Source organism: Canis aureus, chromosome 15 (assembly GCF_053574225.1).
Source record: "Canis aureus isolate CA01 chromosome 15, VMU_Caureus_v.1.0, whole genome shotgun sequence".
Classification (NCBI taxonomy): domain Eukaryota; kingdom Metazoa; phylum Chordata; class Mammalia; order Carnivora; family Canidae; genus Canis; species Canis aureus.
This window is the reverse complement of record NC_135625.1, coordinates 27,742,066-27,769,801: the sequence shown is the minus strand read 5'-3', so window position 1 is coordinate 27,769,801 and position 27,736 is coordinate 27,742,066. Positions and strand designations below refer to the sequence as shown.

Sequence of the window (27,736 nt, the reverse complement as noted above, 5' to 3'; positions counted from 1 at the left end):
TTCATCATCTTTTCTTCTAGCTTAACTTTAAGAATAAGTATATAATAGGGACACCTGTGTGGCGCAGTTGGTTGGGTGCCTGACTCTTGATTTCAGCTCAGGTCATGATCTCAGAGTTGTGAGATGGAGACTGCTTAAGATTCTTTCTCTGCCCTTCACTTCTCCCCCCCAACCCCTGCCTTAAAGGGATTTAATTAATTATTTGAGAGAAATATGTGAGCAAGGAGGGGCAGAGGAAGGAGAGAGAGAGGAAGAGAGAATCTCAAGCAGACTCTGCACTGAGCATAGAGCCCTACATAGGGAGCGATCTCACAACCCTGAGATCATGACCTGAGCTGAAATCAAGAGTCAGATGCTTAACCAACTGAGCCACCCAGACACCTTTCTTTTTTAGTGTGGTCTAGTGTGGTCTTTTTTAGTGTGGTCTAGTGTGGTCTTTATCTGGTTTTGGTATCAGGGTAATACCTGCCTCACGGAATGACTTTAGAAATTTTCTGTAATTTTTGTAATAGTTTGAGAAGAATGGGTATTAATTCTTCTTGAAATATTTGGTAGAATTCACCTGTGTAGTCATCTGGTCCTGGACTTTTTTTTTTTTTTAATTGGGGCTTTCCTATTCTTATTTCAGTTTTGGTAGTTTCTAGGAATTTATCCATTTCTTCCAGGTTGTCCAAGTTGTTGGCAGATAGTTTTTCATAATATTCTCTTATATTTGTATGTATTTATGTAGTGTTGGTTGTTTCTCCTCTATCATTTGTGATTTTATTTATTTAGATCCTTTCTTTTTGGTAAGTCTGGCTGAAGGTTTATCAATTTTATTAATTTTTATTGTTCATATATTTGGGTGCTCTGAGATTGGGAGCATAATATTTAGAATTAACCATATCCTCTTGTTGTATTATCCCTTTATTATGATACAGTGTCATTCTTTATCTTCTTTTTATAGTCATTGTCACTTTAGTGTATTTTGTTTGATACAAGAATTCATACTCCAACTTTCTTTTAACATCCATTTGTATCGTAAATGTTTCTCCATCCCCTCACTTGCAATCTGTAGGTGTCTTTAGGTCCAAAATGAATCTCTTATAGGTAGCATAGAGATGGGTCTTGGATCTATTTTGGATGGTCTTTGGATCCATTTTCCAATCCATTTTGACACCCTGTGTTTTTTTAATTTTTAGTCCATTAAAGTAACTAATGATAGATATGTATTTAGTATTCATATATATATATATATATTTTTTTTTGTCATTTCTGGAGATTTCTCTCATCCTTTCTTGTCTTTGTCGCTTTTGGTCTTTCCAGCCAGAGTCCCCTTTAATGTAACTTGCAGGGTGATATAATGGAAATGAACTCCTTTAGTTTTTGTTTGGGAAACTCCTTATCTCTCCTTCTATTCTGAATAATAGCCCTACTGGATAGTGTATTCTTGGCTAAGGATTTTTCCCATTAGGATGTTGATTATATGCAGGCCAGAAGGGAGAGGCATGAAATATCCATTGATAAATCTTCAGCTAGCTTTATGGGTCTTCCCTTAAAAGTTAAGGACTTCTTTTGTCTCTTTGCTTTTAAGATTTGTTCTTTATCAGTATGTCTTGGTGTAGGCCTGCATTTGGTGATTTTGGTGGGGAATTCTCTGTGCCTCTTGGATCTGGATATCTTTTTCCTTCCCCAGATTGGGGAAATATTCTACTCCCTTTTCTCTCTCTTCTTCTTCTAGGATTCCTATAATATGAATATTATTTCATGTAATGGAGTCCCTGAGTTCCTTTATGTTCCATAATTATTCTTTCTCTCGTTTGTTTAGCTTCATTTTCTCTTCTACATCACTAATTTGCTCCTCTGCTGCTTCTAGCCTGCTGTTCATTGCATCAAATCTGTTTCTAGTCTCATTCATTGTATTCTTCATCTTTTCATCTTTGATGGATTCTTTTTTTTTTACGTTATTTTTTTTTTGGGGGGGTTATTTATTTATTTATTTATTCATGATAGACACAGAGAGAGAGAGAGAAAGGCAGAGACACAGGAGGAGGGAGAAGCAGGCTCCGGGCCGGGAGCCTGATGTGGGACTCGATCCCGGGACTCCAGGATCACACCCTGGGCCAAAGGCAGGTGCTAAACCACTGAGCCACCCAGGGATCCCCTGATGGATTCTTTTATAACTGATTTATCTGTGTGGTGGTAAGGGTCTCCCTGATGTCTTCTTTTCTCAAGCCCAGTGAATATCCTTAGGATATTGCTTTAAATTTTCCATCAGACCTGTTACTTCTATCTCTGGCAATGGCTTTATCTTATTCTTTCATTTAGGATGAATTCTCAAAGCCACATAGTGATAAATTATTCTAATGGCTGAAGTGACACATGATTTTTTAAATTTAGTTTCATCATTATTTTTTAAAAATGCAGTATTCTGCTACTCTTTGATTTATATATCTAACATTGCACCCTGTTTTTCAGTGTATAGTCTTTGCTATGACTTCTGGCCAGATGTGGAATCATATCCGTGGACCTCCATATGCTCATAAGAACCCACACAATGGACAAGTGGTAAGTGCATGTTCTAAGCATTCATATTTTGAACTTTAATCCTATGTATTTTTACATAATCTTCACACATAACATGGGGCCCGAATTTAGGACTCTGAGATTGAGAGTCATATACTCTACTGACTGAGCCAGTCAAGCACCCTTTTAATCGTGTTTACGTTTATAAATAAAATCTTTTCTCATTAAATACTACACATAATTTCTGATTCTTATATAAAGTTTTGTCCTTTCTCTTCTAATACCTCTGCTATATGCATACACACATGCACATATATACAATATATTTTTTTAGGGTGAGGACTGCTTTACTCTTTAAGAAAATTAGTGTACCTACCTTATCAAATAGACATTCGTAACCTAGGTTTTTCACCTTTACTTATTGCTATGGCAATAATATGTAATGCTAGATTAGGAAATAGGAACAGTTTGTAGTTGGTTTTCCATCAATGGTAAATTTAGTTAAGAAGAGGTTAATTAAAACATCATTAAGAACCCTGGCAGTTGGGTTGATCCCTGGGTGGCTCAGTGGTTTAGCGCCTGCCTTCGGCCCAGGGCATGATCCTGGAGTCCCAGGATCAAGTCCCACATTGGGCTCCCTGCATGGAGCCTGCTACTCCCTCTGCCTGTGTCGCTGCCTCTCTCTCTCTCTGTGTCTCTCATGAATAAATAAAAAAATCTTGAAAAAAAAAAAAAAAACACTGGCAGTCATTATATTAGAATGCTAAGAAGTATTTGCCACAAATTAAAAGTGAAATTTATGTGCAGTTAAATTAGTAACAAAGTTCACATTAGTAACTGCTACTGAATTTACTTATTTTGTTACTTTAGGTTTTGGTGAAATTGATCTATTAAATATATCAACTTGGAAAAAAACAGATCAGCTGTTTTTGAGCCTTTATATTTATTAGGTTGGTGAAGATTAACTGTTTAAACTTTTTCATTTGGAAAACATACAGATATTGAGAAAATAATGTAATGACGGCCCTCGTGTACTGGTTACCAAACAATTACTAGCTCATAACCATTACTTGTTTCATTTATTCTTCTACTCAGTTCTCTTTACCTTTTGTCAGATGCTTCTAAAGTAAGTGTTCAATATCATTTCATTTCATACATAGATACTTTAGTAGGTATTCCTAAAAGACAAGGTCTTTGAAAATCATAACTATGTTACTACAATCACCTAGAATAATAAATTCTTAATTTTTAAAAAATAAATTCTTAATTCCTAAAACTGTAGTTCTGAATGAAATTTTCATCTAGCAAACATAATGTTATAAATTATCTGTAACTCTGTAAATATAGATTATAACATAAGTTTGAGGTTATTCTTCATTGCTTAAAGAGCTTCAAATATCTTTATTATTAAAGCTAACAAGTTACTTATTTCTTCTTCCTATGCTCTGACTTTCTTTGAACTTCTTTGTGAATTCTGTACATTGGGAAATAATTCACATTCATTGCCCATTTCCTGACTGCCAAATCAGGTTTTAAGGACTGGTTGCTAGTTGCCAGAGTTAGGTAATGATCAGTTTGGTCTCAAATCTTTGTGAACATTTTCAGATTTCTCTTTGGATGATCAGCTGCTATAGTCATGTAGACATGGGTTTTGTCATTTGTATATATTTTTGAGATCTTTCACAGCTTAGAGGGGTAATTGAGTGTTTTTAGTATTCACATTGAATTATAGGAAAATAATGGGAAATAATTATAATGCCTGTCTTTCCAACAGCCCGACTAGAAAATGTTGTCTTTTCCTCTCCTCCTGATACCCAAACTCTCCCCCTTTCCCGTTTTATTTTTTCTTTACAGCACTATCTAACCTACTTATTTTGCATTTTTTTGGTCTGTCTTTTATCATGACATCAGTAAAACCTAAAAAGTCATGGTGTCAGATGCTTATCAGTTGTTGTCACTCACTGATCTTTTCTTGTTAAATAAGGTCCTGACGGAAAGATTTGATCCACTATTATGTTTCTGTTACTTAAAAGTGTAAATTTAGAAAATCTTATAAATTTTTCATTACTGTCTTTTAATATTCTTTTAAAAGAATATTCCTTAGGTAGAAAAAGCATTAAGTATTGCTTTTTATTATTGTTTGGTTTGTTAAAGTATGTGGAAAATTAATCAACATTCTTATGAAATGTGTTAATTTGTATAGAGGAAGAAAAAATAGTTTTTCTCTTGAGTTTTTGGCTAAGAGAAAAACAAATTCCTTAACATGTATATTTCCTGTATACAAGGGAGATATTCAGGGAAAGAATCAGTAACACTCAGAGGTGACTTAGAGTTCAAGCTCAAATACCATCTTCAGCTAAAAGTAGAAAAAAATGTGTGGAGGGGAGGCCACTTAAAGTGGAAGTGGCCAGAAAAAGCAAAGTAAGTAAAAGTAAGATTTATTGTACAGAATTAAGTCACAGGTGACTTCCTTCTGTTGATAAGGGTCTAAAGTTATATGTAGGAATTTACCTTTGTCCTTCCTGATACAGGGTGGAGAAGGGACACCTTCATAAATTTATATGCTGCTTTTAGGCAGTTTGGGGAAGCCAGAGAGCTTTTCTTGTACCTGCTTTTTCTCAACTGATTTCAGTTCAAAATCCTTACAGGAAAGTGGTGAATTTTGAAGTGTCCTGTTCTGCCACTCTTCGTGTTTACTGTAATCTCTACTATCTACTGCTTTTCTAAATCATCTAATCTCCTAACATGTAGTTTACTTCAGAGTAAGCTCCTACAGCTCACACCAGTGACAGTGACAGTGGATATGACCTTTTGTTTACTGAATACATGTGAGGCAGTAGACTTCAGAGCGGATAGTTTAGGCTCTCAGATCCTAAAACGTAACATATAATAATATGTATGGACCTGAGTTACTAGTTTACAATCCCAAATAGCTCTTCCATTTCCTGACCATTATGATATTTCGTTTCAAACTGTTAATTCTACTATCTTGCAAAGAAACTCATTGTTAACCTATTTTTATTGTTACTTGCTTCCTAAAAGTATCGTTTATTTTGCTGCTTCCAATCCTGGAATGTCCTCTGTACCTACCAAATTGTCCCCATCCTTCAAATCTCACCTTATTTTGCCATCCTGCTGAGATGTGTTACTTCTTAATTACATTGGAGGTGCCCCCTACATCCCTTTACATATTTATTAATACGTAGTTAGCCCATTTATGTATCTGGGTTTTTTTAGTATAATAATTCTTTAATGTTTCATATATTCCATTTTAGTCAAGTCCTTAAACATACGGAGTTTCGCTGAAGCTATTTTTCAACTTTACAACTTTCATTTAGCTGGTCCTCAGTACATGTTTTATTAAATGATTATATGGACTTATGCTAGAAGATTTTTGTTTCTTAAATTGGCTTATCTTAATTCTCCTTTTAATTTTCTCACTAGTCAGAAGAATAATAGGATTAACCAGTCACTGTCAATTCAGCATAAACCAGTTACTCACCTTAATGTGACAGGAGCATTTATTTTAAAGTTCAGATTGAAGAGAGATTTTCTTTATTTAGACAATTATTTATCTTATTCCACATTTTTATATTACTATTTTTCAGGTAGTAATTGGCATGGCACTTAGGAAAAGGTACTCTGATGGCCCAGAGAAACCCATTAGGAGAATTTTCTGTATTTTTAAAGGGAAAAGCATTTCCTTCATACATACATCTTTTAACCTCTTTAATTTTCAGCAACTTAATAAAAAGTTATAGAAATGATGAAATTTAAATCTATAGCCAGGTATTTTAAAAGTTAAATTTTATCCCAACTCTTTACTCCCTTGAATTTTATAAAGATATAAAGGTCTTGGAAATTCAGGAGCTTCTTGCTATAGCAACAACTGCATGAGTATACTCTTGGCAACAGAGATGTGGATACAGTTTTAGTTTATATAAGAGTTTATATAGTTTATATAAGCATATCGCTATATGCTTAGCGATATAGACAAAGCCTTTAATCTGTCTATTAATGCACTGTGAAAAGGGGCAGCAAAATGTTGCCCATTAGTAGATAGCTTTTTTCTTGTTTTGTGTTTTAACATATTCCAACAAAATTTCTCTTCCTGCCTTTTTATATGCATAATGTCAACATACACTGAAATAGGAAATTACGGTTTAACTTTTGTTTTAATGAATTGATTTACATAATAATGTGTTTTCATATTACTGAAACTAAATAGAAGATTAACTTTGCTTTACAAAATGAAATGGTTACTCGTACAGAACTTTAAATAATGATTGTTCATTACAATGATAATAGTAAATGTTTTTCTTTATAATAGATGTGTTTAAATTTCAAGATATAACTTGAAAATTAGTACTATCCTTCTTTGGTATTTTCTTCATATTTTAACTTGCATTTATTTCTAAAGGGAAATTGCCATGTAGGATTTGTTTTTCAGAATAATTACAATGAAGCTATTTGCCTCTTTCAGTGGTATGGAATATCTTCTGAATATATAAAGGAATTTTATAACTTGATATTAATTCTTGATGACCAATGTACAAGTAAATACATTGGAGTAAGGTATATAAGACAGTACTTTTTATTGTTTTTACATTTTAGAGACTTATTTGTAGGTAACTATTATACACAAAGATCAGCTAATCGAGTTGTAATTTTTGCTAAATTACATAAATATGCTTTACTTCAGTCTGTGTTAAATGTTTTGAGGAATTTGTGTTAAAATTATGAAGAATTACTTATGTCAGCGTTATGTTAAAGTGAACTAACTTAGTAAATACTTGATTGCATTATGAAGGTCTCTGATTTCCAGAAATATTTTTTTTCCTTTTCTCTGAAGTTGTGATTAGTTCTTTTGTGCCAAATATTACATAATTAGTTGCCATTTCTCCTGTTTAAATAAGTTTTTAATAGAACTTGGCTTTATAAGATCCGGTTTTATATTTCTTACCCATAAAAACCCCATTAGTTATAAAAAGGCTTAATTTTATTTTTTCTTCAGATGAATTTTCATTTTCAGCATTGATATTAGATACAGGACAGTATTATCACTTATCAAATTATACTTTAGGAAATTCAAGTGTGTAAGAATAGTGAGACAATCTTGAAAGAGAAGTATAGAGCTAAATAACTTTAGGTCACTGGATTTCAAAACTTATATTAAAGCTGCATTAATTGTGATAACTCATTCTGTTAAATTGGTGTATTTGTCCTTAAAACATATGCATGCATTTATGACAATAGTGATACCAAAATGCAGTGTGGAACCAGGGCCTTTTTAGTAAGTGGTGCTAGAGTCATTAAGGTTCATTTTTCCCATGTAACTTTTTAACAGTTGTCACATGCCATAAATATAAGTTCCATACGGATTATAGAGATAGCTATGAATGGAAAACATGCTACATTGTAATACATTATAATTAGGAACTTTTATCATCAGAATGTTAAATGGTAAGTCACAGAGTAGAGAAAATATTTGTAGTACATATGTCCTCACAAGAACTTGAACCCAGAATATATAAAGAACAAACACACAACTCAGTGGCAAAAATTTTGGAAAGACTTGATCATACTTTTTATCAAAAGAGGCTGTATGAATGGCCACTATACAAATGAAAAGGATTTCAACCTAAGTAAATTGAAGTTAAAACAGTAAGGTGCTATAGTACATTCACCATAATGATTAAAATCCGTAACACTGATACCATGCAGTTTCAGTACCTAGAATATGAATTTGTTCAAACAATTTAAAAGGTACAACAAGTATTAATCATGATCCTGAAATTTTTCATGAATATATATTCAAGAGAAATGCATACATATGAGTACCAAATGCAGTGTACAAAAATAGCATTTATCATTTTTAAAAATTTAGTTTGCCAACATATACTAAGTACATCATCTGTTTCAGATGTAGTTTTCAATAATCTATCGTGTATAACACCCAGTGCTCATCACATAATGTGCCCTCTTTAATGCCCATCACCCAGTTACCCCATCCCCCCACTCACCTCCCAGCAGCCTTCAGTTTGTTTTCCAGAGTTAAGAGTCTCTTATGGTTTGTCTTCCTCTCTGATTTTTCCCATTCAGTTTCCCCTCCTTCCATTATGGTCCCTTGTGCTTTTTCTTATATTGCGCATACAAGTGAAACCATGTGATAATTATCCTTCTCCAGTAGACTTATTTCACTTACCATAATACCCTACATCCACATTAATGTTAATGGTAGGTATTCATCCTTTTTGATGGCAGAGTAATACTCTACTCTATCCATTCATCTGTTGAAGGACATTGTGGCTCCTTCCACAGTTTGACTATTGTGGGCATTGCTGCTATGAACATTGGGGTGCAGATGTCCGTTCATTTCACTACATCTGTATCTTTAGGGCAAATACCCAGTAGAATACCATTATTCTTAATAGCCCTAGAGTAGCAACAACCTAAATATCTCTCAATAAAATGATTAAATAAGTAATAGTGGAATATATATAACTACAAAAAAAAGAACAAATCTCAAAAATATAAAGTGAAGGAAGCCTGGCACAATATTAGGCAGAACTAAAAGGTGTAGTAAATGTCAGAAAAGTGGTACCTTTGAGCTGTGTGGATTGTAACCTTCTAGATATCCTATTTCTTCATTTAGGTGATAGATACACAGATACTCTAAGTTTGTGAAATTCACCATAATTGTAAACTTGTGAAATATGAACTTTCTGGGTTCATGCTGTACTTCTATAAACATTTTTTCTATACTCTGAAAGCTGTATGACATTGATAAAAGAAATTGAAGATAAATGGAAATATATATCATGAGTCAGAAGAATTAATGTTAAGATGTGCATACTACCCAAAACAATCTATAGCTTCAGTGCAATCCCTATCAAAATATCAATGGCATTTTCCACAAAAGTAGAACAAAGAAATCTAAAATTTGTATAGAACCACAAAAGATATGGAATAACCAGTCATTTTGAGAAGACAAAGCTGGTGATGTCAAGAGCCCTGACTTCAAACTATACTATGAAGCTATGGTAATCAAAACAGTATAGTACTGCACAAAAATACATAGGTCAAAAAAAAAAATACATAGGTCAGTGGAGCAGCTTAGAGAGGCCAAAAATAATTGACCATATAAACATGAGTTTAATCTTTGACAAAGGAGGCAAGAATATACAATGGGAAAAAGATGGTCTCTTCAATACATGGTGTTGGGAAGATTGCACAGTTAATGTGCAAAAGTAGGAAACTGGACCAGTTTCTTACAACATACACAAAACAAACTCAAAAGAGATTTAAGACTTCGATACAAGTCCAGAAAGTAAAATTCTTAAAAGGTAACATAGTATTTGACATTTGTCTAAGCAATATTGTTTTTGGATCAGTTTCAAAAAGACAAAAATCAACAAATGGGGAATACATCAAGCAAAAAATTTTACAGGGAAGGAAATCATTAAAAAATGAAAAGGCAGGCAGCCCCGAAGGCTCAGTGGTTTAGCGCCTGCCTTCGGTCCAGGGCGTGATCCTGGAGACCTGGGATTGAGTCCCACGTCGGGCTCCCTGCATGGAGCCTGCTTCTCCCTCTGCTTGTGTCTCTGTTTTTCATGAATAAGTAAATAGAATCTTAAAAAAAAAAAAAAAATGAAAAGGCAACCTACTGAATGGAAGATATTTATAAGTGATATATTTAATAAGGGGTTAATATCCAAAATATATAGAAAACTCCTACAACTCAGTATTAAAAAAAAAAAAAATTTAAAACATGGGCAGAAGACCTGAATAGACGACATTTCTTCAAAGAATACATACAGATGACCAACAGGCACATGAAGAGATGTTCAAAATCACTACTTATCAGTTAATGCAAATCAAAATCACAATGAAATATCACCTCACACATGTCAGAATGGATAATATCAAAAAGACGTAAGATTAGCAGGAGGAAAAGGAATCCTCATGCGTGGTTGATGGGAAAGCCAAATGACACCACTGTGAAAAACATGTTTCTCAAAAACGTAGAACTACTATGTGATCCAGAAATTGCACTTCCGGGTATGTAACCAAAGAAAAAGAAAACACTAATTTGAAGATATATGCACCCCTATATTTATTGCAGCAGTATTTACAAGAGTCAAGATACAGAGGCAATGTAAGTGTTCATTATTAGGTTGAATAGATGAAGATATGATGTGTGTGCACACACAATAATATTAGCCATAAAAAATGAAATCTTGGGATCCCTGGGTGGTGCAGCGGTTTGGCGCCTGCCTTTGGCCCAGGGCGTGATCCTGGAGACCCGGGATCGAATCCCACATCAGGCTCCTGGTGCATGGAGCCTGCTTCTCCCTCTGCCTATGTCTCTGCCTCTCTCTCTCTCTCTCTCTCTCTCTCTCTGTGTGACTATCATAAATAAATAAAAATTAAAAAAAAAATGAAATCTTGTCATTTGAGGCAACAAGGATGGACCTAGAGGATATCATGCTAAGTGAAACAAGTCAGAGAAAGACAAGTACTATATATCTATATCCATATCCATAATCTTAAATACAAATTAAAGCAGATACAGACTCAGAATAAACTGATGGTTGTCAGAAGGGAGAGGTGAGGGTTGGGAAATGAGTGGAATAGAGGTAGACACTAATTATAAAATAAGCAGAACGCATAGGACATAGTTAATATTTTAACAATTTTGTATGGTGACAGATATGGCTTGTTTATTATGGTGATCACTTCATAATGTTAATGGGGAATCAAAATATTAGAAAACATAAAGGCTTTAAATACATCCTTAAAAATTTCATGCTTTAGAAGCTAATAATTCTGAGTTCAACCCTACCACCTATTTTTTTGTAGATGAATTTGTCTAATGTAAAGGGCCGGTGGCCCAGGAGTAAATGAGATAATTATTATTCTCTAAATTCTTTTCCTCTTTAGATGTTTGGTAAACACTGCATCTGATATTTTCCATGTAGAAATTAGTAATACTTATTCATTGATAATTTTAATTCAAAGCCTTTCAAACTTACTTTTGCCTTCATTCATCTTACATAGTTACTAGACACATACTAGAAGTACTGGCATAAAGTACTTTCGATGCACATTATCTTAGAGATACTGAGTAAGAATACTGTGAGGTCAGAGAGCAGTTATTTTATGAATAAGGAAAAGTAATATTTCAAGGTGAATGAATATAGCCAGAATTAGAATGGTGGGTCTTGTAACATGATAAAGTCATTCATGGACTAAGTTGATGATAATTAGACCATTATTTTAAATATATATATATATGTCTAAATTTATACTTAGTAACAGTGGCTAATGTTTAAAATTTTGCCTGAAATGCTAAGAAATCTAAGTCCTGTGAATTAGAGATAATGCCTATTTTCTGCCTAAAGATTGCCTAATTAAATATGAGTGAAAGGTCCTGAAGCCTCGGTAGTCTTACAAACATAATCCTTCTAAACATGACCAAGACCTAATAAAATTTAAAGGTACACACATTTTAGGAATGTTTAGGAATTTATATATATATATATATATATATATATATATATATATATATATATATATATATATATATATCTTAGATCATAGCTCCCAACATATATAAATGTATTCTTTTTGTTTTAATTTCCCAAGTTTTGGCTTTAAGCTGCTGCCTGAAGATTGTCATGGGTTTATCATATAAAATCCAAAATATTTCACTGCATTACAGCTAGTTCAACGGTGAATGAAACTAAGAGCTGTGTTCTCTGTGCACATGCAAAAACATTATATGTGTCTCTGGTGGAGATACACACACACACACACACACACACACACACACACGTATATATATGGCTAGGTGTCATCCTAAAATGTATCATTTGCTTCCAGGCTGTTTTTCTCTACTATCTGATTCTTCTAATTATTTTTTGAAAATACAGGCTGTTAACAGATCTACATGAAAAGCCATAGTTCTTTCTGTATAATACGAATAGGTAATGTTTCAGAAGCATAAGCTTCACACCCAGTATTATTTCTCCCACACTTGATAAATTTGGAATCCTGTAATATTAGATAAGTGTTATCAGGAATTTTCTTGATTTGTAAAATTCCAGTATAGGTATAAATAATTTCTGTTTCACTGCTACATTAAGCTTTACTGCCTTTATATGTGACCTGTCTTTCATTTAGTAGTGAATGGATGTTTAGGATGAATTTGCCCCCACCCTCAAGGGACTTTTGGTAGTTTCTAGATACAGTTTTGGTTCTCACAGCTGTAGGAGCATCTGCCTACTTCTGGCAGCTAGTGATAGAAGCCAGAGATACTGGGAAGCATCTTACAATGCAAAGGACAGTTCAAAACAATGACTCATCTGGTCCCCAATGTCAGAATGTTAAAAGAAACAGTCCTGTTTTAGAGCTACAGAAACCTTACATGTAATTTTGTCTTCTCAGATGTTTTGCAGCCAAGAAAATTCCACTTAGCATTTATACTCAAGGTTGATTCTCTTAATAAAAAAAAAGTAAATAAATTGAAGCAACCAGTGCTTAGGATCAACTGCCCTATAATTTGATGTTTAGGATGGTTGTAAATACTGAAAGCTATCAGTAATATATTGATATGTTTTTGATATAATAGCTTTAATATGCCTTAGTAAACATAATTTAATGTTTGACATTTTATATGCTTAAAAAGAGCTATTTACATAAGAGAAAGTGAAGACAACTCTTAATGAAGACAACTCTTAAACCCTTAGACTCAGTTTTATGCCTTTGTTCTCAAGAAAAAAAAAAAAAAAAAACGGAGTTGAATTTTTCCCAAACTCTGCCTCTTACTGATTATATTATCATTAGGGGGAAATTACTTAGTCTCTTTGTTCTTCCGTAAAATAAGCCTGATCCTGCTTTTCTAATAATTCTTTAATTCTTTATAAAATAAAATATGATAATAGATGTATAAGCAGTGAAAGTGGAAAACACTCGGTCCTAGTTTGGATTCTTCCCAAGACAGTCTCAAAAGCAGTAATTCAGGAGAGCGTATGTACATATTTATGAATATCTAGTCTGTTTATAAGTTTTAGCAATTCTTATATAGATGGACAAATCATTTTTTTCCGTTATAGAAGATTTGTTATTGATGCTCTATCAACAGGGTTTGTGATTTGAATTGTATTTTCCAGTGTGTTGCAATCCTCTTTGCTATGAACCCCTACTGCCTTTTTCACCCTAAAATCAACAGTATACACTTAGGGAGATACTGGTGAGAATGGCACATTGTTTGTGGCCATCAGTAGAATCTATATATAATGGGTCCATTTTTCAGCTCCAAACTTCTGTTTCTAGCTTTAATAGTCCAATATTTTAACTGGACCAAGCTAATCGGATCAGACACAACTTAATAAAAGACTGTGGGATATGTTGTTGGGTCTCCATTTAGCTGTTTGTAAAATTAAACATTTGTAATATTGGTGACTATTCATATTTTTATATATTGTGGATTAAAACATGTCTACAAGATCTAAAAATGCTATTAGAATGAGTTTCACTGCATTGAACTTAAATGTGAATACAGAGTGTAAGGACACATAATAATGCACACAGTATGATGCTGTGCTGATTTGCAAGTTTGTTTGTTTGTCACTATTAAGATGCTATGTAATGGCACAAGCCAAGTACTAATGGTCCACTTAACAGCATGAAAGTCATCACAAAAGCAGTTATTACTGTGTAGCTAAAGAGGAACTATACAACTAACTGTATGGTGACATGGAACATAAAGACATTTTCTGTTAAAAAAAATCATCCTTAACAAAATGCATTCAGTGAAATAAATCTCTACTTAGATCATAGCTCCCAACATATATAAATGTAGTATTCTTTTCGTTTTAATTTCCCAAGATTTGTCTTTTAGCTGCTGCCTGGGGATTGCTATGGGTTAACATACAAAATCTAAAATATTTCACTGTATTAAAGCTAGTTCAACAGTGAATGAAACTAAGAGCTGTGTTCTCTGTGCACAGGCAAAAACATTGTATTGCAAAAATGGCATGCTGCTTAATACAGAATTTATCATAATGAAGCACTTTTTCTGTGTCTCAGGCAGCCATAATGTCTTACACTTTCTTCAATTCCTTTATACTTTTATGCCTCAGGGATTTTGCATGTGTTAGCTTTTTTAGCTATATTTTAGCCATAAGTTGGAAACTGTATAGGCTTAAGTATAGTTATTTTGAATGCAAATATTTACAGAGTGTTCTGTAGTTTACTGTAATCTACATACCTCCACCAGAGACAATGTCAGCATGCAACTAATTTTTTTTGCAACTAAATTAAAAAACATTTAGATAATCATCATTGATAAATTGAAGATATGAAGAAACTTTACAATAGAGTTTGGGATTGGGATTCTGCTCTTTCATTTATTCATGTTTTTGTTTTTCCATCTTGTAAACATTTCCTGAGAGCCCATTAAATGCTAGGTATTCTATTTGCCTTAGTAGTGTCAATACATCATGAAGCTCATAGACCAACAGAGAGAGATAGTATCATATGGGTTTGCCTAAAATCTCCGTTACTAAAGCTTCCCCTACTATTGTATTGCATGGTATTAGAAACTGGAATTGCTTTCTAGGTTTGCCTCAATACTGTGGTCACTTTGTTGCTATGACACCGAATCTTATTTCTTGGAAGTTTCGCCTTACATCTTAAGTTTTTTTGTGTCTAGTTGGGCTTACATAAAACTTCTTGCCTTCAGCATCTGCTGCTGTTGCTCTCTTCCTTCACAATCATCATATGCACTCTTAATCCTAAACGCTGACTGACCTTGATTACCAGACTCTGGAACCAACCCAGACTATGCCTACTCTTAGATGTTGCTACTTGCGATCCTGGCAAATTAACAAGGACCTTGTGATTTGTATCCTTATCTCTAATCAAAGCATTTCACATGACAGTATAAATAAGTAATTGAATAGATGAATAAATCCTTCTTTGCAAAAAGGAACTCAAGGTATATTTTTAGCCTATCAAAAATGTTTATTTAAAAAAATTGTTTTCCTTAAGTTTTGTATTATGTAATGAAGACCTTGAAAGCACATACAAAGGATTATAGAACTACAAAATAAGAATGTGTTTTCTTATTCTGGGAATCCAGAATAAATGCAGTATCAGAGGAGAAAATAAACAGAAGACCATCCCTTCCACAGAAAAGGATACACTGCTTTCTAACTGGATCATATTGTTTAATTTTTTTCCAATTTTGGAAAATTATTTAGTGCGCTGGAAAGAGTAATACGGTCTTTAAAACCCAAGGAAATTATTCTCATCTTACCAATAAAACTGAATCAATTACATTAAGCTTATTTATAATAGGCATACACATTCTGGTTTGAAAAAAGCATTTTAAAGTTTTAACTTTGTAACTTCAAAATAAGATAATGTAAATGTCAGTAACATAGTAATTCCTGTTTAATGTATGTTTTTTAAACACAATTTATGTTTTGATTCTCTAAAATGCTAATCAGTGATAAAAATTTACATTAAAAAAAAGATTAAGAACTATGAGAAAACAAGTATTAGGTTCAGTGAAATCTATTTTAGTTTTTATTTTTTTGTGAATTCTTTAAATACTACCAAATATGTCACAAATATTTATCAAAACAGAGAACCAAAATATATTACGTCACTTAAATATATTAAATAAAGGTCCCAGTAGGATATGGTCATGTTGTTAGACCAGATTATGCCTTAGTTTTTAAGTAAGTTTAAGACTTTAGAATAATTAACTCTAAAAGGAAGAAACAATGGGAAAGTTCTCCAGTGCTTATCTATTATTTTGGATAAGGCATGCTAAATATTTTAAAATAACAATGGATCTCTCTCAGATTTTGTTCTATATTTAGGCTATAAACGCTGCCTGTGTTTCCCTAGTTGTTTATAAAAATGTCAAGTTTTTAATTTAGTTGTTTTTTTGCTTCTTTTTAGGTTAACTTTAAAGACTAAGTGCTTTATTTTTTTTTTTTCCACTTACTGGGAGATCATTGACTAATTGGGTAGAGAGAGGATTATGAAATTATTTCTTGCTCTATAACTATATTCTACTTAATACTTTTCCTATATAGGTTGTAATTGTTTATTATTATTTATTGAAATAGAGTTAATATAGACCATAAAATATTTTAAAACAACTTTGAAATATTGCCTCTACTTTAATGTATAATCTTTTATTTTATCCATGAGTGTAACTTTTTAAAAATTTTAAGCTTCATTTCTGAGTTTTATAATAAATATACTAACAGAGGCACTGCTGTGTTAATAATGTAAAAATGCTTTAATTCTTTCCCAAAGACATAATTACTGTGAATAGCAACATTTTATTTCTGCCAAGAAATGAAATTATTGTGACCTACCTCACAACTCAAGAATCTGTCAAAAGCTCTGAAAGTTAGGTAACATTAGTTTACTTTCACTAAAATAATGAAAAAAACAGGTTTTTGGTTCTTGGGTTTAGTTTTTTTTTTTTTTTTTTTTTTTTTACTACAGAAAGGAACATTATGAAATAAATCGTCACTCATTGTATATTGTATCTGAAATTTGGCTTGTAATTTATTTACTTATTAAATCGTTAAGTTACAGTTTCAGGCTCAAAATGTAAGCATTCTTTGGGAATGCTTTTCTAGTTATAGGAGATTGTGTCACACTACTGTGTTCTTTCTTTGAAGTACATACCTATTTAGGTTCAACTTAATTGGACATGTAAACTAATAACTATAATTTATTCTCATATACTTAAGCTTATAAGGGACCAAAAATGGTATATGCTTTTAAAAATTTTTAATAGCATACTCCCTATTTGTACAATCTTAAACATTTTTTTATGCTATCACTTTCTATTGTTCTTCAGGAGTCCTGCAACTGTTCAATTTGTATCTCAAGCATCATATATAAAGAAGAGATGTCTGCATTATTATCATCAATCTCTATGGGATGGCATCTTAATTGTTTGGAACTATTAAATCTCAAAATAATATTTGCTATTAGGTAATTATAGTTTCTGACAGTTTATTTTTATAATACCATTTCCTCACTTCACATGAAAATGAAATTATTTCTATTCCTTTTTATTGTGATATGTCCTCAAGATATTCTTATGTTGTTTATATTTTAAGTTTTGATAAATAGAAATAATTGTTTTTCTCCATTTTGCTTATTGGTTAATATATTGAGTTTTGAAAGCATGGATGGTCTTCAACATATATTAAACAACTTGCAGCTTTATTATAATACACTAAATATAACTAGCAGTCACTTAAGTGTAATAACTCTTCAACGAGTTATTTACACTTCATTAGTGATTACTGAGCCATTACTAATGGCATTCTCATTTTAGAATGTTTTCATTTTCTCATTTTTCTCCTTACACTCTTTCCATTCACCACGGTTTTAGAAATTTTTAAACCTTTATACTGCTCTCTTTCACTATTTACTATTACATTAATGCTAGTAAAAAGTTAGACAGCTATCCACAAATAAAACCAGTACTGCAAGAGGCTATATAGTCCACTGTTAGCAAGTGGAACAAAAAAACCTGAGAATAGTAGCACAACAAAAGAAGGAAGACTGCTTCATTTTGCATGCATCATCTCATGCTGGCATTATTCAGGACAAAGAAAGAACTTTCCCAGCTGGAAAAGATACTCATAGCCTAAGAGGGAAGAGGGAATGAGCAAAAAGCTTATTCAGCCTTTTGGTGTACTGTGCAGTGGTCCCTTCGATTTTACCCACCCAGACCAACAAAGCTGAGACATATAGAACCAGCTAGGATCAAGCAAGACAAGAGGCTGTTATTAGCTGACACTCAGCGGGAGAGATTGTGTTTCACAGAGATCTTTTTTGAGCACAAACTCAAAGGGTAAAGCCAATGGTGAAGCCAATGGCCAGGGTAGCCACCAAAGGCCTCCTGCAAATTTTTCCCTTTTTCACCCCACAGGTTTTCTTTTTTAGGTTTTGTTAAATAATCTCTACACCTAATATGGGGCTCTAACTCACAACCCTGCGATCAAGAGTGATAAGCTCTTCTAACTGAACCAGCCAGATGCCCCCCACAGGTATTTATTTTTGCTGACTCCACCTGCCTGAGTTTGACCCTACTCCACTGAAGCGGGGAGTCATGTTGGCAGCCAGTTCAGGGCTCTGCCATGCAAGATGACAGCCTAGAAGCCCTGGTAGACTGAGCTAACAGCATACCCCCAACCTGATGCTAACACATGCCCCCCCTCACTGGGTTCCGTGGACCACTAGATTCAGGGTGACATCACACTCCAGTGTGCTCCCACCTACAGGTGAAAGGTTTTCCTTATCAAAGTCAGAGCATAAAATCTGGAAGAGGCAGCTATTTCTTACAATGCTTAGATACCTAAGCAAGTCTACAGGGATTACGAAGAATCAGAAACAAGATTCCACCAAAGGAAAAGAGCAAATCTTTAATAACTGTCCCCAAAGAAATAAAGTTCCAGAAATTGCCCAATAAAGAATTCAAAATAATTGCTCTAAAGCTGATCAGAGAACTATAAGAGAACACAGATAAATAATACCAGGAAAAAAATGCAAGAACAAAGTGAGACTTTCACTAATGAGCTAGAATTCTAAGATTAAGAACACTCAAATACCCACAAGCTGATGATGGCTTTCTGCTAACAGTGTGGAGAAGAAATTGTGCTCATCAGGGCACACATAGCAACTCACTGCAGGCAGCAGAGCTAATTGCTAAACTACTCACCAGCAAGCATGAAGGGGGCTATCGGCAGGCCCCTTTACTAACAGTGTGGGGAGCAAACTCAGACAGTGGTTCATTGCAGAGAGTCCTTTTAGCTAGCAACACAGGGAGCAAACCATGCCCAGCTGTATGCCCACAGCAGTCATGGCTCAGCCATAACAAGAAGGCATGTACAGCTCACACAGAGACATATATCAACTTCCTAGTTCTGGTGACAGGGGAAATTGCACTATAGGGCACCACAGGATCCCTTTTATGTAAGGCCACAACTTGTAAGATGAGGAGATGTAGCTGACCTGATAGAGTATTAGACAAAATAAGGAAGCAGAGGAATGTGTCCCAAATGAAAAAACAAAACAAAATTATGAAAAAGAACTAAACAAAGATAAGCAGTATGACCAATGAAGAGCTCTAATGGTCATAAAGATAATCCTCAGACTTGACAGAAGACTGCATGAACATAGAACATGAGCAAGAGATAGAAAATATAAAAATCAATCAGATTTGAAGAATACCACAACTTAAATGGAAAAATATGTGAATCCCCAGTGAACTAGAGGATACAGAAAAATGATGAGGAATCATGAAGACAAGGTAATGAAAACCAAACTGAATAGCAAAAAAGAAAAAGGATAATAAAAAATAAGGTAGATTAAGGGTACCTCTGCAACATCATTAAACAAAATATTTGTGTTATATATAGGGATCCCATAAGGAGAGTAGAGACAAGGGGGCAGAAAGCCTATTTGAAGAAATACCAGCTAAAGGCTTTCCTAACATGGTGAAGGAAACAGATATCCATAAACAAGAAGCAAAGAGAGTTCAAAACAAGATGAACCCAAGGGGGTTCACACCAAGATACATGGTAATGTAGATGACAAAAATTAAACAGAGAATCATAAAAGCAGCAAAAGAAAGCAAATGGTTACGTACAAGGGAAACCCCATAAGGCTGTATCAGCCAACTTTTCAGCAAAAACTTTGAATATATCATGCCATTCCCTCTGGCCTTCAAAGTGCAAAAAGAAAAAAAAAATGTGACCAAACATATCCTGACCAGCAAGGTTGTCATACAAAATTACAGGAGAGAGAGTTTTCCAGACAAACAAAACTAAAAGGAGTTCATCACCTGTAAAACAGCCATATCAGAAATGTTAAAAAGAACTGTATGTAGAAAGAGAAGGCCATAAGTAGAAGGAAGTTATGAAAGGAAAATTTTTACTGGTAAACATTTAGTAAAGTTAATAGATCAATCACTTAACAAAAGTAATGAGTTTAAACACAAAAGTATATGTATATCCTGTGTGTGTGTGTGTGTGTGTGTACACTGGATATATTAGGGATACACGAAACTATATAAAATATGACATCATATACATAAAACATGGAGGAGGGAGTAAAAACATAATGCTTTTAGGATGTGTTAAAAATTAAGCCACCATCAAGTCAGTACAGACTGTTATACACATAGGATGTTATCTGCATATCCCATGGTAGCCAAAAAACCTGCAATAGATACACAAAAAAATAAAAAGTAATCCAACCATAACAGTAATGAAAGTCATCAAACCACAAGAGAAGAAAGCAGAGAAGAAAGGAACAGAGAAAAACTAGAAAAACAAATAGAAAATTAACAAAATGGCAGTACATGCAAACCTATCAGTAATTACTTAAGTGTAAATGGGCTCAATGCCTCAATCTAAAGATGTAGGGTGACTGAATGGATTAAAAAAACAAAACAAAACAAAAAACAAACCAAGACTCGTCTATATGCTGCCTTTAAGAGACTCCATTCAAACTTAAAGACATATATATATATATATACACACACACACACACACACACACACACACACAGACTGAAGTTGAAAGGATGGAAAAATATATTCTCCACAAATGGAGGGGGGGGGAAATCAGGGTGGCAATACTTTATCAGACAAAATGACTTTAATGTAAATACATTAGTAAGAGACTAAGGCATTATATAATGATAAAGAGATCAGTCCAATAAGAGACTATAACAATTGTAAATATCTAAGCATCCAACATTGGAACACCTAAATACAGAAAGCAAATAATGACAGACATAAATGGAAAATTTGACAGTAATACAGGAGGGGATTTTAGAATCTCACTTATATCAACAGATAATTAATCCACACCGAAAAATCAATAAGGAAGTCGCATCTATGAACAGCATATAAGACCAGATTACTTAACAGGTATGTAGAAAATATCCCATCCAAAAACAACAAAATACACATTCTTTTCAAATGTATGTGGAACATTCTCCAAGATAGACCTCATGTTAGGCCACAAAATATGTCTCAAGAATACTTGAAATTGGGGCACCTGGGTGGCTGTTTAAATGTCTGCCTTCGGCTCATGTCATGCTCTCAGAGTCCTATGATAGAGCCCTACATTGGGCTCTCTGCTCAGTAGGGAGTCTGCTTCTCCCACTCCCTCAGCCCTTCCCCCCACTTGTGCACATTCTCTCTCTCAAATCTTAAAAAAAAAAAAATACTGAAGTCCTATCAAGCATCTTTTCCAACCATAGTGGTATGAACCCAGAAATCAATTAGAAGAAAAAAACAGAAGAATCACAAACACGTGGAGGATAAATCACATGCTACTAAACAGCCAATAGGTCAGTGAAGAAATCAAAGAGGAAATTAAATGGAAACAAATCTCTAGGACAGTGAAAGCAATTCTAAGAGGGAAGTTTATAACAAGACAGGCCTACCTCAAGAAACAAGAAGAATCTGGGGATGCCTGAGTAGCTCAGTCAATTAAGTGTCCATCTTCAGCTCAGATCATTATCTCAGGGTCCTGGGATCAAGCACCTATTCAGGCTCCCTGCTCAGCGGGGAGCCTGCTTCTCTCTCTGTCCCCCCACCTCCACCCTGCTCTGCTCATGTCCTCTCTCCAATAAATAAAATCTTTAAAATAAATATGTATATTTTTTTCAAATAAACAAGCTAACTTCATCTTAAGGAACCAGATAAAGAAGAATAAACCAAATTCATAGTAGAATAAGGAAATAAGAGACTAGAAATAAAATATAAATTAGAAAAAAATGTCAGTGAAACTAAGAACTCTTGTTTTATAGAAAACAAGTGAGTTTATAGTAGCAAAAAATGCCCTTTTAATACAAGATCACTATTAGAATGCATACTAAAGAATGCAACAAATTGATCTTAAAAAGCAACACTACAATAACAGAATGCATGATATACTGCATCTTTGAGGAGTCTGCAACCAGGCCAACTGGAAATAAACACACAAGTCCTATCACTCCCCCCCTCCCCCCACACACACATCATAGGTTATATCAGCAAACATTTAGAAAAGACTAGAAATAAGGATGAACACACCCACATATGTATATGTAGGCATGTATTTCCTTTATTTTACTCAACTAAAAGAAAATATTGATCTAAACTTATTTCATGCCTCTCTCTGTATAGATAATATGATAAAGCAAGTTCACATATTCCTAGGAGCTGTTCACTGGAAGTATAAGGTTGTATTTTGGATTCTCTTAGGGTAAAATTCACATACAAACAGAGGTTGTTACATAGTGCTTGCCATTTAAGTGTAACATTATCAAAAAGCTTTATATGGCACAATTTACACTATGGAAGAATAATATCAATAATGAATTGGTGATCAGTACTTCCAAAAATTTTTTTCTACAAACTTATAAATAAAAGTGACAAGTCTTAAAAAAAATAAAATAAAATAAAATAAAAGTGACAAGTCTTTAGTTTAACTCAGAAAACATAGAGAAGACAAAATTGCAAAGAAGAGACATTAAAACTGGAACACAGAAATACAAAGGATAATGAGACTACTATGAACAAAAATATGCCAGAAAACTGTAGACCAAGAAGAAATGGATAAATTAGAACCATACAGCTTACTAAAACTGGATCATGAAGATAAAGGAAATTTGAAGAGACTAATGAGTAAGTAGATTGAATCAGTCATCAAAAGTTTCTCGATACGGAAAAGCTAAGGAAGACCTACAGATAGCTTATGGGTATATGAAAGATTGCTCAGTAACAAATCATCAGGGGAATACAGAATAAAACCACAAAGATATTACCTCATACCTGTTAGAATAGTTATCAAAAAATATAAGAAATAATCGGACTTACTTATAACTAGAGGTTTCCATTTCTTGATCCCCTTATCTTGCTGTGTAGCATAGAGAATGTAGTCAATAGTATTATAATTATGTTGTATGGTGACACATGGTGGTTCTAGTTATTGGAGTGAGCATGGAAATAATGTATAGAATTGTCAAATCACTGTTGTACACTTGAAGCTAATGTAACGTTCTATGTCAATTATATTTCAATGAAATAAAAATATGTGAGATAAATTGTTGGGAAGTAGAGAAGAAGGAATCCTTGTGCCTTGTTGAAGATGTAAATTGTATACCCATTATGGAATACAATATGGAGGTTCTTCAAATAATTAAAAATAGAACTACCATATGATCAGCAGTCTTCTGGGTATATATCCAGAAAGTGAAAATGAGATCTTGAAGAGATAGATATCTGCATCCTTGTGTTCATTGCACTATTATTCACAATAGCCTAGATATGGAAACAACTCACATATTTGTCTTTGGAGGAAGGGATAAATAAAATGTGATGTGTATATATTATTTAGCCATGAGAAAGAAATTTTGCCATTTTCAACAACTAGAATGAACCTTGAGAATATTACCCTTAGTGAAATAAGCCAAAGACAAACATGATAAAACATATTTTAATAGTATGATATATAATATATATAGAACCTTCAAAAGTTGCATGTACAGATACAGCAGAGTGGTGATTACCAGCATTTGGGGATGGTAAATGGGAAAATACTGCTCAAAGGGTACAGACTTCCAGTTATAAGATGTATAAGATTCTGGGGGTATAATTTGTAGCAGGGTGAATATATTAATGGTACTGCATTAATAGGCCATAGTTAAAGGCACTGGAAAAATCTAATTCAATGTTAAACAATGCACTTAAAAGGTAAAACAGAACTTTTAAAAGTGTTTTGTTTCTTTTGATGAAGTGGTTGTCCTTGCAACAAATGCCATTGAAGAATTATATAAACAACAAAAACCCATATAATATATTTTGTTAGGTCATAAGGAGGATTTGGGTCTACATAAAGAATATTCTCATGCTGCAATCTACAGCAGAATATGCTTGAATAGAATCCATTATTAGTTGTAGAGACTGAATATCCTATTTTCTGCAATTTCCTTAGGTGAAAAAAAAAAAAACAAAACCAAGATTACAATGACTACAGTAAGCCTAGGTGATGATATAATAAGTATCCAAGTCCACTCAAATCCAAATAATCTCAGAGTCTAGGAAACTAATGGCAGTGACTCAGAAAAAAATGAAATTCACCATGCTGTACGACCAGAAATACTTATATTTGAAATCATTCCAGTTCAATTCAATGAATAACTGCTTTGTGCCTTTCACTCTGTGTTGCTCTGATGTTGTAACAATAATCTGGGCTTAATTCTTACATTCACGAATTTCACAATTTAGTCAAGGATGTGAGTAAGTACACAGTTTGGTTCTGATACAGAGTGACAAAGAGCTATAGTAATGATGAAAGCAAAATGATAAATGAGCAGAATAAGGAGTAATGAAAGACCTCAGTGGCCTAGTATTGTAGGAAAAGTAAAATTTCCTCAAAGGACAAGCAGAAAGTATATTCAAAATAGAGTAGAATGAGCAAAGGCTACATGCCTTGTCCAGAGAACAGAAAATAATTTTAAATGATTAATGCCTGCAAGTGTTGAGAAATGAGGCTATAAAGATAACTTTATGCTAGATTATGAAGCATCTTGAAAACCTTGTGTTAATTTGCTCTTTATCATGTGAGCAATAGGAAATGATGGGATGATGTGAAGCAAGAATGGGGTAGAATGACCTGAGAGAATGTTTGTTTAAAAGTTGTTCATATTTCTAGGCTATACCTGTCCTGGATCCTTTGGCTAGAAACAGCAGGCTTTTATTGGAGTTTTGATTTTGTTTTTGTATTTGTTATTGTAGTGATGGGGGCTGTCTGGGCCCATTGTCATTTCCTGGCTTGCCAGCTTCTCCGGTATCATCCAGTCCCAAATATATCAAGTGCAAAGAAAACCCAGTGAACTCACTGTTTTGTTGAACCTGGGTTCTAGACTGTATGCTCTCTTTTCTTTACCTTTCCGGGTCTTTTTATGTTTGCTTTATGTATAACATCCAGGGTTTAGGGCAGTATTTATAGGAGAAACAGAGAAAATGCACTTTCTTCATCATGTCCAGAACGAATAATCTTAATTTAACTCTCAGTTTTTTATAAAAATAAAATATACAACAGTATAATAGCTCTTAAATGTACAACTTGACGAGCTTTGATAAATATATATGATCTTTTAACAGTGAAGATATAAACTATTTGTATCCCCCCTGCCCCAACAGGTTGTTTTTAGGTCCTCCATTTATACCCTCCTCCTCCTAGGAAGCTACTTTCTGATTTTCATCATGATAGATGAATTTGCCTACACTAGAACTTTTTTTTTTTTAACTACATTTTATGTGTCTGGATATTTTTGTTTTACACAGTGTGTTTGAGATTGAAAGAATTTGTAAAATGTGTGTGTGTGTGTGTGTATATATATATATATATTTTTTTTTACTATTAAAATGTTTAAACCATAGAACAATATATTAAAAACAGTATTTTAGCAAGGAATTTTGTAGTAGGTTTATTAGGTATTTGGGGAATGAGACGGTGGTTCATGGGTCAGTGTCAAAGTAGGTATATGGAGATGTTTAACTCCCCACAGTGTTATTACCTGTCGTTAAAGCAGAGCTAAATGTATTAGGACTTACCACAGGAAGAAAGTCTTTGCACTGTCTCATAAGTAGGAAATAAAATATTTATAAGATCTTGGTATCTAGACTCAGATAATATAAGGTGGGTTTTTTTTTTAAGGCAGGAGCTAACTTGGATTAGACAAAAAAAAATTTTAGAACAGTTTAGGTTTGCTGGGCACAGTGAAGCGGGAAATTGTAAAGTAAGCAGTTGTGCCAGGTGTTCAGACTATTGCCTCTGATGAATTGATCTGTAAGAATTTCCTGAAGCAAACAGTGAGGTATTTATTTATTTATATTGGTGTATAGTCTTATCTTTGCTAGGCAAAGATTTCTTTGGACAAACTACTAAGTTATATTGACACAGCCTCAGTTCTCAGAGATAAAAGGTTGTTGATGAATTTCAGGTTATTAAGACTGTGACCCAGGTAATAACAATGTGATGAGAATGGAAGAACCATTACGTAAGAACTGATAGAGCATGTATGGAGTAAAACCAAAGGGATTCTGTTTTCAGGGCCTGATGGGGTTTATTTTTATAGATTTTTTGCTTTGTCATTTATTCTTCAAAGGCCTTTCACAGATCTTATGGATGGAAGGAAGTCTAGAAGTTATGAAAGCCAGAATCCTCTATTTGAGTGAGAAACCCCTTTACAACATCCATATTAAAGAATAGCTTTTGAACCTCTTAAACAATTTAGATGGTAGGGAACTTGCTTTCTCATAAGATAGCCACTTTTAGCTTCATTCTTTGAGAAAGTGCTTTTTGTATGTTGAGTTGAAAACAGTTTCTTTGTAATGCCTGATACTAGTACTAGTACATTTCTCCCCACTCCCTGGAATCTCAAGTCTGGACTCCTCTACGCAACCTGTTTCGCAGGCCTTTATGGGACTGACTACTGCTATTTTTGCTTCCTAGTTTGTCATCGCCACTCTTAGTAACTGCAGTGCCGAAGTTTGAATACTACTTTCCAGATTGTTCTGGACAGGAAGTATTGGTTTTATTACTGGCTGCCAAACTTCTATTACTTAAGAAAATTCACAACAATTAACAAAAACAAAACTGGCTTTTCTCTTAGCTTATCCAGTAAGTACATCAGACTGTTAAAACTCATGATTCACTTGCTTTCAGCATGACTAGGCACAGGTGAAGAGAAAAGATAATGGAGTTGCCAAGAAGGAAGATGGAACTGCCTATTTAGTATATTGTCCCTGTTTACTAATTTAGTAAAGACTATTCTCTCAATGAAGCTTATTTGCCTCTGAAAGGGAATGATGGAAGAAAATATCTGTAATGAGGTGGTGTCAAAACTACACTTCTGCAAGTTAAAAGAAAAAATGTAGCGTATTTCTGAACTAATCCCCCCTCAAAGAGTTGATAGTTTCAAAAAGATTAGAAAATATTGTCAGCAGAAGTCCAATAGACAGCTTCTGGATTTCTCATTTATTTAAACAAGCCTCTGTCCTTTGGTAATTAACTCTTAGGCAGGGAGAGATATAACACATTTGACTCTACTAGTTCTCCTTTTTTTTGAAGCTGAAAACACTTGTGTAAAGGAGACAGCATTGAAGCTATCTTCT

At 33.7% G+C, this 27,736-nt stretch overlaps 1 protein-coding gene across 5 annotated transcripts in view; it reads left to right on the top strand.

Annotated features, from left to right (window-relative positions):
- TUSC3 (tumor suppressor candidate 3) overlaps positions 1–27,736 on the top strand; it is a 223,199-nt gene that overhangs the window by 133,440 nt on the left and 62,023 nt on the right. For all 5 annotated transcript variants that reach the window (XR_013352777.1, XM_077848949.1, XM_077848950.1 and 2 more), the window contains exon 6: positions 2,458–2,547. Coding sequence is in view for 4 of the 5 variants with exons in the window: in XM_077848949.1 (XP_077705075.1) it covers positions 2,458–2,547 (90 nt within the window). In the remaining variant the exon portion in view is untranslated. The remainder of the gene's footprint in view (positions 1–2,457; positions 2,548–27,736) is intronic.